The 17,666-nt window shown below is 45.3% G+C and overlaps 1 protein-coding gene across 1 annotated transcript in view; it reads right to left on the bottom strand.

Moving 5' to 3' along the window:
* MACO1 (macoilin 1) overlaps positions 1-17,666 on the bottom strand; it is a 93,990-nt gene that overhangs the window by 6,552 nt on the left and 69,772 nt on the right. Inside the window, exons 7-10 of the mRNA XM_053268506.1 lie at positions 13,846-14,004; positions 12,099-12,281; positions 10,471-10,591; positions 4,533-4,707 (exon numbers count right to left, since the gene is read on the bottom strand). Of these exons, the coding sequence (XP_053124481.1) occupies positions 4,533-4,707; positions 10,471-10,591; positions 12,099-12,281; positions 13,846-14,004 (638 nt within the window). The remainder of the gene's footprint in view (positions 1-4,532; positions 4,708-10,470; positions 10,592-12,098; positions 12,282-13,845; positions 14,005-17,666) is intronic.

The following is a 17,666-nucleotide window of genomic DNA, read 5'->3' as shown; positions in this document are numbered from 1 at the left end:
TGTAAGATATAACATCCCAACAGTCTGTCAAAAGTAATTCCAGTTAGAACTGGAATCAGAATAACTGGGGTATGCTGTTAAAAAAGGACTTATATATCTCTCCCGCAAAGTTCGATAAAACTGACAGTTCAAGATAACAGGGGCCATAGATGCCACTTCCCCAGAACCACAAGGGCAGACGTGCTCCTTATAGGGGATCTTGCAGTATCTCCCCTCCCGGACAGCCGTTTCTAAGGCATTACACCGGGCCAGTGTCAGAGCCCTCCAGAAACGAGGTACTAATATTTTATTAAGGTATCTTGCTGGGCCAGACAGTGATGTTTGATTACCTAAATAGGTGTCAGCCCCTATCTGGCTTCTGTCCATCTGTTTCTCCATATGCATAATGCGTTGGCGCAGACATGATCTTGCTCTCCCATAGCCCAAGACAACCAAAGCATCGCTGGAGAAGCCATAGTAACTCAACCCCTTCTCCACATAATATTTCCACCTAGACTTATATGTATCACTCAACACTAGGGGTGCTGCTCTTTATAGTCTGTATTGCTTTTATGCTTTTGTTTTAAATTTTTAATCAGATTTGTTTAATATTTTCCCCCACTTAATATTTTAACTGTGTCTTTTTCCCCATCTTGTGTTTAAATTCTTTGCTGTAAACCGCCTTGGGATTGCTTTAATGAAAGGCGGTATATAAATTTAACAATAAATAAATAAATAAATAAAAATATTATTATTATTATTATTAATTCAATTTCTATACCATCCTTCCAAAAACGGCTCAGGGCGGTTTACACAGAGAAATAATACATAAATATCTAAAGACAGATAAAGTTTATTACGGTCATAGACCAGCTGACTGCTGATTAAGGAAGACTGTAAACAAGGATATTATTTTAGAAATTGGGAATTCATTGAGACCCTGCTCTTCCCACATTTTACTTCCAGGTTAACGTTTTCACCCAGATCCTTTTTATTCCCCCCGCCAAACACTGGAAACTGCTTGCTTATGCTCATCTGCCTTTCACAGTAATGAGCTCAGAAAAAGAGTTTGTTTGGTGAGGTTTGTATTATTGGAAAAAACAGGATTTGTGCAAGTCTGCCCTATTGGACACTATACTGAATGAGCTTTTCCATCCAGATCTGTCCAGTTGCTATATATCAGGGAATACAGTTCTTTCATTAACTTTGTGCACCCTCTGCTGGCTGAAGTGGCAGTTTACAGCCCACCATTTCAACCAGAGCAGGGCAGGAACAGGGAGGGGTGCATTTTGCAAACATATTTTATCATCAGAAAGGGCCCCTTTTAACAGGTTTTTGTGGAGGCAAGACTAGAGAGAGGCTTAAAACGATGTGAACAGGTTTGTGAGGGGAAGGGAAGCATCTCTGCTGTTACGGCTGATGCCCCCAGAAGCTGGGGGGGGGGCGGGAGAAGGGGAGATATTTGCCCCACCTGGATTGAGAGCCCAGGCATCTGATCCATCTTTGGGGGCGAGGGGGAGGGAGAGCAGTGGTGGTATCTTGGTGCACCAGGCACTCCAGCCAGCCAGCGGGGCTCACTCTGCCTCCAGGGCTCCACTGCTTCAGCATGTGCCTCCTTGAGCACATGCCAAGCATCCTTTGCTCCCCCGCCCATGGAAAAAGCCCTGTGGCCACCCATACCCTGTGATGTTTTGCTGCAGTGAAAATCACTACAGGGATGGGGCAATGGAGACATTTCTTCTCATCATCAACACCAATGTAAGCAGCAGGCAAAGGACTGGCTTAGTTTGCTTCCTGGTGAGCCAGGATAAAGTTACTGAAAACTATCCCAAGTACTCGTTTTTTCTCTGATTTTGACTGGAGCTTTGTACATATACATGGGATGGGGCCCATGGGGAATACTGGAGAGTATCCGGGGCTACACTGGTGCCAAAAGGTTATTTACCCCTGTCCCAAGGGTAAAACACACAGTGACAGCCAGTGAATCAGAATTATGACTTGAACTATTTCAGGTAATTTTCCTCTTCTCATTTAGCATTTTGCTTTCCTGAACAAAGAAAATGAAATGAGGAATTCCAACTGTGCCAGGCTATTCCTTTCCCACCAAATCACATTTCTGCAGAGTGCGCATTTGAGGTCCTGCTCACAGACCCAATAACATTCAACCACACATTTTCTATCACTGGATGGTTCTCGCCTTAGAAAAATGCTGTTGCTTTCCTTGAAACGGAGGATGCTGCATTTGATTATTTCCGGATGATTGACCTTTTCCACCTGTGTTTCCGTGGGCCTGCTCAAGGAGTTGCGTGGGGCAGTTACAGCCGGGTGTCTATACCTAGTTGTGCTTGTGCTAGAGCATCCCACTATTTCCTGTCCCCACCAGGGGTGGAGCGTTGAGGAACACTATGGGTTGAGGTCCCGCCCATTGAAGCTTACTCAGAGACAGACAGACGCTGGTGTACACTTCTGGCATACTGACCTTCTGTAGCCTTCCACCCACTTCCCACCCAATGACTGCTGAAACCCTGTGGAGTTTGGAATGGAAGAAACCATGTTTGAGTGTGGTTTATGTGTTTTTGTTTTCTTAACAAAATCACTTACAGAAAGCCTCACTTAATAAATCACTGCCTGAAACTTCATGGAACTGCTCCCCTTTCTTCCTACCTGGGAGCTTTCCAGAATAACCCTACAACAGTGTCACAACGTATCTGCTAAGTGTGCTTCCCCACTTCCTGTGTTGTGACACCGCAGTCCCTACAGTGTCAGCAGGGTGACGTTCACATTTCAGATGCCTTGTTTCGGATTTTATCGCTGTGAATTAGTGCTATAACCTTGTATGTCTGTCGCAAAGAAGTAGCTGTATTTTCCTGTTGTAGGGAAATTTTCCCGTTGTAGATTCTGGGGAACGTTTTCAATTTGATCCTGCCAAGTTGAAGCATTTTATCACAATGGTAGCAGGTAATCTGGAAAAAGTGCCCTGATCACCTGAAATGGTATGGCTAAAATTCAATGCGCACTTTCCTGGGAGTGAATTTAATTGAACTTAGAGACTTATGCAAGGATGTTATACGATGTGCAAAACATAATCTTATCTTCCTTCAAAACCATCCAAAAGAATCAGCTGTCATGTTGGAATAAACCACCATCTGGAAACAATATAGGACAGCCTGGCCAACTTACTGCTGTTGAGGATTACCAAAGCAACTACTCCCAGGCTCTGAATTAACTCTCTCTTTGCTCCTGTTTTCACAGACACCCTCAGAATTACTGTTAGATGTTCAATGGTGTTAACCTCATTTAACACTACACTACCCAGTTCAATTGTGAACCTTACAGTGCCAACAGCCAGCTACTCGGCCTTTTGGCTAAGATCAAGTGTAATAAGCAGCTACTGTTTTGTCTCAAATAAAATTCCAGGTGCATGTTAGGGTTCCTCCTTCCTCAGATAAAACCTCTGAGAAATTTCAATCAAAGCAATCAGTCAGTTCTTTATTATGGTCTATGACCTGCAATAAGTTTCAAGCAAAGCAAAATGAGATTTAAAAAAGATAATGAGGCTGTTCTCACATGCAGCCTAACCCAGGCTAGGGAAGTTTCACGCAAGAAACAACAGGATTGGGCCCGATCCTGGCAGAGCAGGGCCTCCTAGTCCAGCTTTTTACCCCAGCATTCAGCCAGGGTTAAGGGCGTGAGCACACCACTAACCCCAGCTCTGGGATTGTTTGTTCGCTTGGCCTGTGTTCAGGCTGCTCCAGCAGGCACAGAGATGGGTGCCTAGAGCACCTGTCTCCTGGGAGATACCTTCAATCCCTTCACTTGTGGCATGGTGCATTGTGGGATATCTGGAGGCTGGGACACGTCGTCCCAGCCTCTGGAGCTGTGTGGTGCAGCGTGGATAGTCTAGGTCCATGCTCCTAGATACTTTCAGTGATCGTCTGGGGGGTGGGGGTGAGGTAGGCAAGTTAGATCAGCCTTCTCTCCCTTCCACCCATGTGAATGGCTCTGAAGTGTTTATCTGGGCAGCAGGGGCGTAGCTATAACTGAGCGAAAGGGTTAAAAGAACACAGGCCCCCAGCTCCCTCCCTCCCTGTTTTCTTCATTATCTCCCTCACTCTGGAGGGCTGCCAGAGAAAGGGATGAACACGGGCCCTCTCTCCCCTAGCTACGCCCCTGCTGGGCAGTTTACCAAGACTGACCAAGTTTCGTGTGGGGGTGGGTGGGTTTCCCCACAAGTACAACTTCAAAAGTTCCAGCAGAATCCAAAGGCTCATGTGTGAAACACAGTGTTCATGTGGGGTTTCCCCCACCTCCCAGTCTCCCCTTTCAGCTCCTCTTGAAGGCCAGAAAATGGTCTGGAGCAAGATTTGATGCAGCCTGGAGTGATGCAACCAGAGGGCTAAATTGACACCCCTCCTTTCCAATATGTGCACGGAGCAAAGGAACTTTGTGCAAAGGAACTTTTGGATCCTGGCCACAGCATCTCTTTGTCCACCACCTGGCAATGCCCCCTTCTGTGTCACTCTGTTGAGTAGTACTAGGAAAATCCCACTTACCCTGGGCGATCTCAAGCTGTCTTTTTGCATCTCCTAATGCAGAGAACAGGTCCAACTTGATCCTCGTCTCCGCACTCAAGCTGTTTTCTAAGTGCTGTGTCTTATCCTGCATGGCTGAAAGTGCCGACATTAGCACTTCTGTATCCTTTTCATTCTCTTTGTATTTCCGCAGCTCCTTTGAGTGTAATTAAAGAAGAACTGTTACAATTGGGAACTTAATGCAAAATACATTTAAGTTGTACCTTTTCCTGTGTGTTTCAGGAAGTTATTTGAGATGGGTGCAGAGATAAAGACATATCGGGGGGAAATCTGCAGTATGCTGGGATTTAGGACTCCTTGGATGTATCTTCTGACCTCGAAGGCAGCAGACACATGCTTCAACATCATTCAACCATCAAGATAACTCAGAACTGCAGAAGCAGCAGCCTGGAAGTCAATATGTTCAGTCGTAATTATACAGATTTCCTTACCCATATTTCCCAAAGGCACAGCCCAGATTGTAATGTATTATTCTCAAGGCCCGTCTTACATTAACAATTATCCATTCCAGACAGTCGGCCCCTGTGGGGACCTGCCTGTCTGTTGCTTGTTAGGTACACTGCACGCCCCAAAGTATCTTAAGTTCTAGTTTGAACTCAGGCTCCACCCCGGAGTGAATAAACATTCCTATGACTCAACCTCCTGTTGGCCTTAATGCCCAGAAGCATTCTCTGCCCTAAGCACAGCCTCTCCTAGAAAGAACCATCAAAGCCCTCTCCAATTATGGAGTGAGTGAGTATAATCAATCTATCCTTTTGAGATTCAAAGCTTTCCCAAACCGCTCTGCAAACACTCATAGCTCATTTGATTCAATCAGCACAGGATGATCATTCGTTCAGGATTTAACTGGAAACAAGGCTTTATTCTCTGTAAGCTGCTGTAACTACTTACTACCAAGATTCTTTGGGGTGGAACTGCATTTCAGTTGTGCTTTAAGCTCCTGAGAAATTGGAGCTTCACTCTATGTCATAAGATTGGAGCATTCTATTGCTCCCCTGGTCAGGACACCAGTCTTGTCCAGAGCTCACCCAATGAGCAAAACCTTGAGTTGAAATGGCTCCATCTATCTGCCTGGGATTCCGAGGCCTGGTGAAAACTCCCCGTCCCCATCCTAGTGGAGCATTTCCGGATATCAAGCATAAAAGAAGGCTACTATGGGCTCTGATCCGGGCTAAGCATACTACTGCAAAGTGGTTGAGTAACGATGCAACAAATTGATCTAAGCCAACGGTGGTGAACCTTCTAGTTATATATGCTGCATGTCAAGTTTGAAGTAGGAGACTGTGATACTGGTGTAGAAGAGGCACCAGCACAGTGATGGATAAGGGTCATGCCACAGCCAGGTACATGGGTCTTCCTGTCAGGGCATGCCACAGGCTTCCTTGGCCACTTGTGAATCCATAATCTGAGCCCACTGTGGAAGTTCCCAGGAGTCGGATCAATTCCTCAGGGCCATATGAGCATAGGAAGCTGCCTTACACCAAGTCAGAACACTGGGCCATCTAGCTCAGTACAATTTTCTCTGAATGGCAGCAGCTCTCTGGGTCTCAGGCAAGAGTCTTCTCCAGCACAGCTATCTGAGCTCACATGCTTTGTTGAACTGGGATACCAAAGATTGAACCTGGGACCTTCTCCATGCAAAATAGGTGCTCCATCACCGAGCTGTGGCCACAGGCGGAGCTACCATTGAGCAATTGGGTTCAAAGAACATGGGCCGCCAATGGGAAAGGCTGCTTGAGACGCCCTGTGCACGTGAATCAGTTTGCTGGCTTGGTGCATTTATTTTGCTTCTTCTCCCTCGCTGTAGGGAGGGGATGCAAAATATATGCAGCAGCCAGCAAATGCTGGCTGGAAATGAGCTCTGGAGAGCTTGCTTGGAGCTCTCTGGACCCTGGGCACTCCCATGTGTGCATGACGTCACGCACATAGGGCAGGACGCAGGCTGCCATTCGGCTGCCTCCGCCAATGGCTGTAGCCCCTTCCCCAAAGCAGGGAAATGGTCAATTGGCTAGAAGGCACTAAGTAGGCCACTCTGGGCAATGTGCTTAAGGAAAAAAAAACTTAAGTGACCTTTCGACTAGCAAGTGAAAGAAACCTCTCCCCTAAAATTAAATTTCTTTGTTTCCTTAAGAGATTTTGACAGGTTCATTTATCTACCCAACCATTCTAAGCTTTATGCCAGGGTGGGGTGCTTTTTATTCTTGATCCAACTATTTTAGCCTTAAGAGCTGCATGTACTTAAAAGCCTAATAAAGAGCTTTACTTAATGACTGTCAAATTCACAAAGTCAAACTCCTTTTGTTTTCACACACAAAGGATAAGCTTGTGATTATTAAGAAAATATTCTATTGTACATTTAGCAGCTCCATGCATATCAATCAGAGTTATGCTACTTTCCCCTAGCAAGCTTTGATTATGTGAGCCTTCTCTGCCGCATGAAGAAAAAAGCAAAACATGGAAAAAGCAGAAATGTTTCACTACAAATTGACAAAACAGATAAGTGAAATAAAATAAAATGAGAAGAGGCTCAAACAGATGAAATCCCTGAATCTATTTCAGTTGCTTTTTTAAGAAGTGGTATCTTATTTAAGACTGACTCTCTTGGGAGTTTCAACTTTAATCAAAACTTACTTTCCTAACAATCAAGCAAGACTGTTAATGGCTTAAGAGCTATTTCAGGATGTAACTACATAGTGTGCAGAAAGCACAAGGGCCTCAGTCCTTGTTATGATGCTGATGCAGACGAGGGAGAGCATTTGCAGGGGAAATGGGGTGACGGGGGCTTACGCCTTGCTCCTCCCCACCTGTCCATTTTTTAATCTCCCTCTCCCCTCTCCAGTGAGAAACCAACACTGGAATTGCAAACTATTTATATCCTGCCTTATCTGGACCTCTAGACCCCAAGGTGGCTACTCTGTCTTTTGAAGCTGCTACGACTACTACAAATATTTATATATTGCTTTTCAGAGTTCTCAAAGCAGTTTACATCGAAAAACCAATAAAGAAGATGGTTCCCTGTACCCAAAGGCCTCACAAACTAGAAAACAAACAAAGATAGACACCAGCTACTAGAGCAGGGCTGCTCAACTTCAGTCCCGCTGCAGATGTTGGCCTACAACTCCCATAATCACCGGCTATTAGCCACTGTGGCTGGCAGGGGCATAGCAAGGTTGGAGTGGGCCCAGAGACAAGATTTTAAAATGCGCCCCACCCCCAGCTCAGCTCATGAAGTAAATAAATCTTAAATGAGGCTGAATAGTGGTAACAAAAAGCATAGTAAAATTTTTATCTATATCTGTATATAACCTATGTGCCAACAGAACATCATCCTAAATTACTTTTTAAAAAGTTTTGTAAATTGTGGACGATGCAAGCCATTTAATGGTACAAGAGAAAGACATGCTGTTCTGGTAGCTCCAGGTCGTAACACTCACATCCATTTCGGAGGATGAATACAACTGAAGGAACTGAAGGGGCGGGTGTGTGGCTGGGGGAGTCAGTCATGTGACTTGCCTCTGGGGGCCCCCCAAGGCAGTGGGCCCCCAGACAACTGTCTCCCCTTGTCCTATTATAGCTATGCCCCTGGTGGCTGGGGATTATGGGAGTTATAGGCCAAAAACAGTGTGTGTGTGTGTGTGTGTGTGTCAAAGTTGAGCAGGCTTGAATTAAAGGGATGCTGTGCTAGGGTTAGATAAGGCCAGTTGTTCTCCCCCTGCTAAATATAAGACAATGGCTGCATTAAAAAGGTTCCTCTTCATTCAGTTAGCAAGGGTGCTAATGGCTAAACTGCCACAGTTGAATAATCTGCACCATTGCACTGGAGGTGGCCGCCTCCACGCTGTACCAGCACAATGGTGGAGACGATTTCATTTTGGCAGTGCCAAAGCACGAGCCTAGTGGTTACTGTGTCACACACACACACACACACACACACACACACACACACACACACTTCAAGTTAAAACTAAAGCTGAAAATGAAATAATGAAGAGACCACAAGACAACCAAAGTGTCACAGCTGCAGGAACAATAACCAGTACTTTTCTCAGATAAGGATTCCCAATTTTCATTCAGCCCAAAAGCCTTCCCAAAGAAGCACTCTTACTAAGTGACAAAAAGCAAGCAACTGGGCAAATGAATAAGCTCGAAGGATAATGGTCCTGGGTGAGGGTGAGAAGAGATCAGTGGGCAGCATGTAAAAATTATGTCAGGACTAAGCACCATTAAAATAAATGAAACAAGTTAATCATGACTAACTTAAGTCCCCTTAATTGCAGTGGAACTCATGGCACCCAATAAGTGCAAGAAAGATGAAAGCACATCCTTTTTGACATTACAGTATCTCAGCAAACAAGGGTTTAGGAAGTGCATTTGCCAAGGTAATGTGTTTTGCAATACCCTGGTCCTGCATTTCCTTTTCAGGAATCTATGAAAGGCTGGAGACAGACAACAGTTTTAAAAGGAAGTAGAATGTGGGTTGAGAGAGGCACCGCTTCCCATACACAGATTTATTTTGTTCTACTATCACCTCTAGCCAAAAGGGTTTTTGAAGGAACACTCAAACCTGGCAAACCTCTTTAGCAGAGACAAAGTGGAGTAAGTGTACAGAATGAACAGCACTCCCTCTTTGAAACTCTCTGAAAAAATCTATTGCCCATCTCCAGTCTAAGACGTCTTCCATATACACCTAAAACATAACATGCAGATGCCACAATAAAACACACGTTTGCAAATGAATGCATCATACGAGGTACCCGCCAGGGAGCCAGGGTAGGCTGCACCCCACATAAAGTATATATTTAGTGGCAAAATCAAGTTTGTGTGGAACGGCCTGAAGGCAGGGGTTCTCAAACTTGGGTCCCAGATGCTGCTGGACTACAACTCCCATCATCCTTAGCCAAAGGCCATTGGGGCTAAGGATGACAGGGGTTGTAGTCCAACATCATCTGGGCACCCAAGATGAGAATCCCTGCCTTAAGGGATGTTTGTCAATGAAACCAAGCAAGGCTCTCTCAAGAAAAAGGTAACAAATATGGCAAAGAGCAGCTAGGCTGGGTCAGCTCAGTTTAGGGACTATCAGAAGTCAAAGCATAAACGGATCCACTTCTCGCCCACTGGAAAGCCTTGTGCTCAGGGGCGTGAGGAGCTTACCTGTGGCTGGAGGATGAAGCCCCGCCACTGGTTCCCCCACCCCTTTTGATTTTTCATCACACAGAGAAATTCAATCATGCCCCCAAGCCATTCCCCCTGCATCCAATGTCAGACACAGGGGGCGTGGCCAATAACCGGGAAGGGAGCGTCAGCCCTTGCAGCGTTCCCCCAGTCAGCAGTTCGTTGAATGGCAGAGGCAGGGAAAGAAGCTCCCAGTCAGCACCTCAATGAACCGCTGACTGGGGAAACTCTGCAGGGACTGCCTGGCCCCATCCCTGGTATTGGCTATGTCCCCTGCATCAGGTGTCAAACACAGCGGGTGTGGCTACTGCTCAAGAGACTCTCTCTTGAGACTCTCAAGAGAGAGTGTATTCAGACTCTCTCCCATCCTCCCCAGTCAGTGTTTCATTGAAATGCTGACTAGCTGGGCTCCCCGCCCCCACCCACCCCCAGCCAGCTTTTCAGTGCAAAACTGGCTGGGGAGGAGGGGGATGCCTCGTGCTCCCAGCCAGTGAGCGCTTCGTTCACTGGCTGGGTGGGTGAAGGAGGGAGTGAGGAGGTGCCCCCCCAGACCCTGGCAGCTGAGGGACAGTTATGCCCCCTTGCTCCATTGTCCCCACGCCCCTGCTTGCGCTCAAAGTCTGGCGAAGGGTCTCAATTCTGCCCAGTTCAGAAATTCTACTCAGAAGTTCTGTTGACATCAGTGAAGGAGGAAGGCAGGCAGGGCCTCCAAGTTCTCTCTCTTTACCTGCACTTTCATTTCTAGATCTCGTATCTGATCTTCTTTCAGCTTTATGTCAATTGTTAACTTCTTGCACTCCGTCTCCAAGTCTCTGATGCGATTTCGTAGCGTTTCAGTGCATTCTCCCCTGCCAAGCAAAATAAGAAGAGAGAAAGGGGGAACTTGCAGTGTGTGCCACTGTTGATTTCGTGAAAGCAATATCGACTTTACAAGAGTGACAGGCAGGAGAAGGGAGGCAATTAAGTTTGCTGTTTCTATCAACAGCTCACAGTGGCAGCATGCAAAAATGATGGTCCGTCGTTTACACGTTCCTGATGAATCATATAACCTTCAGTTATGGCTTCCAGCTACAGACATAAGATATGAGCTTCAGCTCCTTGCAAAAATCAGCAACAGCTGTCAACCAAAAGTGGAAGAGCAGGGGAAAGAGAGAGAGAGAGAGAAACACATTGCTGCATGCAGCTCTCTCAGTCTTAGGCCCCACAGGCAATTTGCACTCTCCACTCACCCCCAGACCTTTCTATGCTTTTGGATAGAAATCAGTCAAAAAGCAGATGTGGAAATTCGTATTTACTTACATTTCACTTGGCATTATGTCATGCAGCTTAACAATGGTGAAACACCTTGCATCAGATACATTCAAATATACAATCAGTTTTGCATTGTGAAAAACCTCAAAGGGCCTGTGTATACATTCAGCAGAGCTGTGATAAGTCGTGTCCTGGACTGTTCAGTATCCACAGAGGAGGGGGAGTTGTATGTTTGAATGCTCCTTGCATGTAAAAAAAACCCTCGCATGTCAGGAAGAAAGATTCAGCCTACCCCAATGTGCTGTTTTCCTACATGCACAAAATTTTCAAAGGGGAAGAATAAAAAGAAAAAGATGTGATTCCCCAGCCTGCAGTGGTATAGATCAGGGAAATGGTTTACCACTTCAACTTACTGAACATACATGTAAAAAAATAAAACTGGTTCAAGGAATGCAAAGTAACATAGGAAGCTCCCTTATACCGTGGGTCCCATCTAGCTCAGTATAGTCTACACCAGGCCTGCACAACATAAGGCCCAGGACTCTTTTGCTCGCCCCCAGAAAGGAATATTCTGCAGCAACAGCAGGAGTCATGAAAGAGCTCTTGGCCTTTCCCACTGATGAGCGGCAGCAGCTCAATGCAGCTGGCCACTTGAGACCAGATGTCCCCTGCCCCTTGAATGAAGCCTACTGACACTAACCCTCTGCCCTCTCTCCTTTATTAACATTTTAAATAGTTTTAATGTAGTAATTAATGTGCATTAAATTGACCCATGCAGCAAATCATGGTTGGTTCCGGCCCACCAGGGCATTTGTGTTGTGCACCGCTGGTCTACACAGACCGGCAGTAGCTTCTCCAGGCAGGAGTCTCTCTCAGACCTATCTTGGGTACGCCAGGGAGGGAATCTGGGATATTCTGCATACAAGTGCTCTTCCCAGAACAGCACCACCCTCTAAGGGGAATACCTAACAGTGCTCACATGTAGTCTCCCATTCAGATGCAATCCAGGGCAGACCCTGCTCAGCAAAGGGGACGATTCATGCTTGCTCCCACAAGACCAGCTCTCCTCTCCTTAGACCAGCTCTCCTCTCAGAGGGCAAGTACCTGGTAGCAGCAGCAAATGCAACAGCCCGTGCAGCAGTTGCTTCTTCCAGCTTCTTCCTTTTTTTTTCTTCCATGAGTTGCTTTTCTACAAAGGTCCGTGCCTCTTGCTCTGCTTTTAGCTTTTTCTCCAATTGGCAGATGGTCTGCTTGTCTTTTTGTTTCATTTGTACAGCATTATGTAGCCTGAGGAGGTGGGGGAAAGGTACACGTTAACTTTGTCACTCAAGTTTCCCCCTCAGCACTAAGTGTAAACCCATGTACATGTAAGCGCTCAATTTGTACTTCGGGGCACACTCAGAACTGCAAGGTTTAGGTGGACTGTCAAACAACGAGCAGCCAACTGGCACAGATAAAGGAAGTCCAGTAATAGGCTCAAACCAGTAATATTAAGCTGTGAGAACTTTCTGCAGAAGCTGAACATATCCAGTCCTGTAAGAGGTCTTTTACTCCTTTTAGCTAAGTTTTCCTCCTGAAGAATTCCTCTGAAAAGCTTGAAAGGCACTGAGTTGTTTAACAAATTCCCATCGCACTTGCTACTGGATTTACCTCTTTTGACCAAGATGTTAGGGAGACAACAGAATCTACCAAGATAAGTAAATTAAGGCTAAGCTGGTGATAAGAGGAACATTTCAAGCAAATCTTTGTCAGCATTGAAACAGGGTGGCTGCTGAGAAAGCATTTAATTATAAGAGTGACCTCTGATTGATTACTCCCAAGTGACCAGCAAAGGAAAAATTACTCTCACTTTAAATTGGCTTTGTTTGCCCTTTGTAAGTAAAGTAAGTAAAGTGTCCCGTCAAGTCGATTTCGACTCCTGGCGCCCACAGAGCCCTGTGGTTTTCTTTGGTAGAATATAAGAGGAGTTGACCATTGCCTCCTCCCGTGCAGTATGAGATGATGCCTTTCAGCATCTTCCTATATCGCTGCTGCCCGATATAGTACCAGCGGGGATTCAAACCGGCAACCTTCTGCTCGTTAGTCAAGCATTTCTGTACAAGCCGACAAAACAGTAAAGGATAATTTAAATATAATTTTTTGCTTTTGTTTTAGTTTCTTATTCTTGTTTCAACAATATATTTTTGAATTAATAGTTTTGTACTGATAGTACTAATCAGGAATGTTCAAAAATTCCAATTCGGTTACGTATTTTGGCATGTTTCAGACACTAACAGAATCAGAATTTTTGAGCATTTCTGATTCCATTACCAAAGTATTCTGCACATTTCAGACACTATAATGTTTAAGGGGGAACTGTGTTCTTGCCAGTGGGCGCATTCATATTCTCCTCCCTATACACCCCCATCCCTCCCCCCCATATAAATTTCTAGCTCCATTTGTCCTGTTTTTATTGTGTTAATCGCCCTGGGCTCTTAGGGTGTATTTAAATATAAAATAAATGAATAAATAAACTTGAAATTTTGCTTGTGGCTACAGTAACTGAAAAAGTGGTAACATAATATGCCTGATTTCATTACCCTTCAAATTGCATCAAAGTTAAGCACTTTTAAATCCCACTGATGTTGAAATGAAACTTAAGGATGTATTTAAATCTCTCCCACTGAAATCAACGGGACTTAGAAAAGCTCAGCTTTGGCTGGATTGTGCTCTGCAATTCTATAAATTCAAACATATAGAAGGGGACAAAAAAACAACAACAACCCCAAAACAAAAACTAGACTGCAAGCATAAAAAGCACAAGGAAAAGGGCCCAGAGGGTGGGGTGGAACAAGAAGAGGGCTGAACGTACTTATTCTGAAGCAGCTCATTTTCCTGGCGAAGCTGTCCAATTTCAGACCGAATCCCCCGCTCTGTGCTGGTCAGAGACCCGATCTGACTTCGCAGCTCTTGTTCAATCTGCCTGCTTGCCTGCAGGTCAGCCTTTAACTTCTTGATATCTTGTTCCAACCTAGGAAAAGAGAACAGTTTCTTTTTTAAACACAAAGCAAAAACCCCAAACACACACAGGCACACACACACAAAAACCCCAAACACACAGAGAGGACATTTCGAATAGCTACTGAACCTACAAATTTTGGCATCAGGCTCAGGGAAGTAGCCAAGTAACAAGGGAACAGAGTGCCTTTTCTCGTCTTCTCACCCCCTTTAACTCAACCTTTTTGCTGGCACCCAGTCTTGCAGGGTCAAATTAAGCAGATAGATAGATAGATAGATAGATAGATAGATAGATAAAGTTTATTACAGTCATAGGCCAGTTAATCTTTACATTTTACAACATATTCGATTAGGTAATGCAGGCTTTACGAAGCTTACATACAGTAAAACAAAATTTGGCCACCCTAACAGTCATCCCAGGTTTAAAACTGGACAGCAGATACTCAAAGTAAAAAAGATCGGTGTGGTCCGGACAATTCTTTAGCAAAGGTAAAATAAACGTAGAACGACTATCCCTATAAAATTCACAATAAAGGATTACATGAGCAGTGGTCTCTATTTCACCTGCAACATAGGGACAAAGGCGCGCCGCGTAAGGTACCCGTTTGTATTTTCCCTCCAAGAAAATAGGGAGTACATTGAGGCAGGCCAGCGTCAATGCTCTCCTAAATTTAGATACTAGAATGTTATCTAAATAATTGGCGGGTTGAAGTTTAAAACCTTGAGGGCCTATATACAGCCCTCTTGTCAAGCGTGCAGATTCCTCTTGCAGCTCTATATCTAGAGCTCGTTGTTTGATAAATTGAATAGCCTAATCGAATCCCCGCCCTATAAATTCTCCCTGGGATGTACCAAGATGATGCAGATTTGTTTTAATGTTGTTTTCCATTTGGATGTAATCAAACTAAGTAAGAACAGCCCTGCTGGATCAGGCCCAGGGCCTATCTAGTCCAGCACCCTGTTTCAAACAAATCACATAACTGGAGCACATCCATGTCTTCCAACATCAATCTGTCAGGAGGAGATTAAAAGTTGAAAAGTGGTCCATGGGTGGGGTGTTGAATCCTCCCCATGGGAATCTGCAGTACTTGTTCTGCAGGGGTGGGACAAAGTCTGCAACCCTATAATCACTGATTTGGGACTAAACTCCACTGAACTGAGTGGGATTGGCTCAATCCTGGGGGCGGGGGCAACTGCTCCCTTGCCCCACCCCAGACATCCCAGAGTCCTCCCTATTTCTTTCCTGCCACTTTTCTTCAGCCCAGCCCCTCCAGCTGCTTCTCCCCCAGCCAGACCCGATCTTGGTACTGAAGCATAGCTCCAGAAAAATGATCTCAGGGGCCAGATTATAGTATGGCTGTACCACTTCATCCCTCCTGCAGATGTTGGGCTACAACTCCCATCATTTCTATTGGCCACTGTGGCTGGGGAAGATGGTTGTTGTAGTCCAAAAACAGCCAGAGGGCCAAAGTTTGTGCAGCCCTGGGACTATAGGGAAAGGAAAATGGTGAGAGGCATCATTCATCATCCCAGCATACTCCCCACATGCTTTGGAATCGCACAACCTACCCCACCCCGCTTTACAAGTAACTGGGGAGGGCCTAGGTTTAAAAGACAGGGGTCTGCCACTGTCATGCAGCAGTTGGCCCTCACTGACAAACGGGGATCTCTCAGTTGTATATGCAAGTTTCCAGGCAGGCAGTGGTATTTAGAAGGTGCTGACAGTCCTTAGGCATCAAATTTGCTGCAGTACAAGTAATGCAGCAAAGCTCAATATTTAGAGGGCTTCATTCTGGACACTGTAATATTCATAGTACTTTCAATGTCATAGTTTGCCCAACAAACATATAGCACTAATAGAGGATTTTGGTAAGTCACAAGTCAGATCTTATTGGACTTTGGCTTCCCCTGCCCCCAAACTGAAGCTACCTACAAAAGGAAGGGCAAACCACCCAATAGAGGCAGTGTTAGATGTTCAAACGAACGAACATTTACCTTTCCTACCAAGATGGCTCATTAGCTTGTATAACAGCACTGACAATTTCTTCTTAGACTAACTTGAAGCCTAAACACAATGGCATTTACTTTAAAATCTATGTCCCACTTCCCCCCGCACCCAAAAGGGAAACTGAAAGCATGCAGTGAATGGCCCAACAGAATCTGAAACAGCAAAGTTATTTTAGCTAAACAAGGCCAAACTGATCTCGGATTTGAATAGAAGACCAAGATGTACGAGTGGGATAGAACAAACAAGGAACAAACAATTATGCACAATTACAACTATTCCCACATACAAACGCCACCACAAAGGTCCCAGTCTTGTGTGGGGAAAGTGAATTGTGCTCATCTTCTGTGCTGTTACGAGAACAGCCTGTTCAGGGGCTACAAGCAGCATCCTTCTATATGGTATCTTGGCTATCTGGACTCGAGGGAACATGACCCTCCACATGCCCATCTTTGGCAAACGCTCAGTTAACTCGCTCAGCAGAAGCTGCATGGGGAGACCCCAGGTCAAGACTACATGCAATTGAAAGGTATCCCCCATGCCCCTCTCTGTCTCACAATACAGGCAAGGATGAAGGAGAAGGGCTATTTCTCAAGAGAATAGCGAAACTCCTCTTGCTGTTGGCACAAAGGATTAGTTGAACTAATCAACTCAAAAGGCGCTCAGATGAGGCTGTATCAATCCCTCCTCACTATCACAGAGTTAATGATCTGGCACAGACCAGCGAAGAGGCTCCTTAGCCTGAAAAGCATTCCAATTTCCCACCTAGAAGGGTCTTCCTGACCCACTAGAAGCTTTGAGCTCTCCCATTTACTCCATCCCATATAGGTCTTTCAAACCAGTTCACTCCATTGTCTTTCAAGACTGCACACATCAGTGCTTGAATCATACAGCATGTATTCTTTTGTTAACCCCGGATGTCATCCTCTCCAACTAGGTGGTATGACCTGTGTTTGGCCTGAAGGCATGTATCTGTCTATTTTAACCCTGAGCCCCATTCAAGGGTGTGCTCCTTCCACCCACGTGTGCTTTGGCTCTGGCCATTCCATCTACCACGGCCATTGTTCCAGCCCCTGGTTTGGACTTCTCTCTTGATCCAAACCACGCTTGGCTGCCTTAGAGAGTCAACCTCCCCTGGATTTTCCCTGGAAGCAGCCGCTATCCTGGATCCCTGGCTTGTGAGTGGCACATTTGCCTCTCCTCTACACCGTCCTTCTGATTGGCCCCTGGGAAGAAAGACCCCAGTATTTCCCATCCTGCAAGGATGACAGATACCCCGACAGAACTGGCAGAAGGTATACTAACAATCTCCTCTCTCTTCCCTCCTTCCTAACTCTGCACTCCAGGTCCTCCTCTCTCTCTGTCAAGCCTTAAGTTGATTTAATCAGAATTTGGACCTTAAAGCTAAAAACACGTCTTCGTGAGTCTTTGATTTACATTGCTAGTTATAGTTTTATTGCCTTTATCAATTGCCTAACCATTTTTCATTTCCTGTACCTCAATCATCCTTAAATAAATCTGATTGTACCATATCCCTATCTCAAGCCTTTATTTCCAGACCAAAGCTTTGCACAAGTTGACACTGCAATGGGCTGTTCACACTAGTCTTGCTAATTCCCCACACAAGCCCAAAAGTAGTCTCAGGACGTTACGCCAGTGTTCCAGAATTG

This window comes from Hemicordylus capensis, chromosome 7, assembly GCF_027244095.1.
Source record: "Hemicordylus capensis ecotype Gifberg chromosome 7, rHemCap1.1.pri, whole genome shotgun sequence".
NCBI lineage: Eukaryota > Metazoa > Chordata > Lepidosauria > Squamata > Cordylidae > Hemicordylus > Hemicordylus capensis.
Note: the sequence above shows the minus strand (reverse complement) of the source record. Positions and strands in the feature narration are given on the sequence as shown.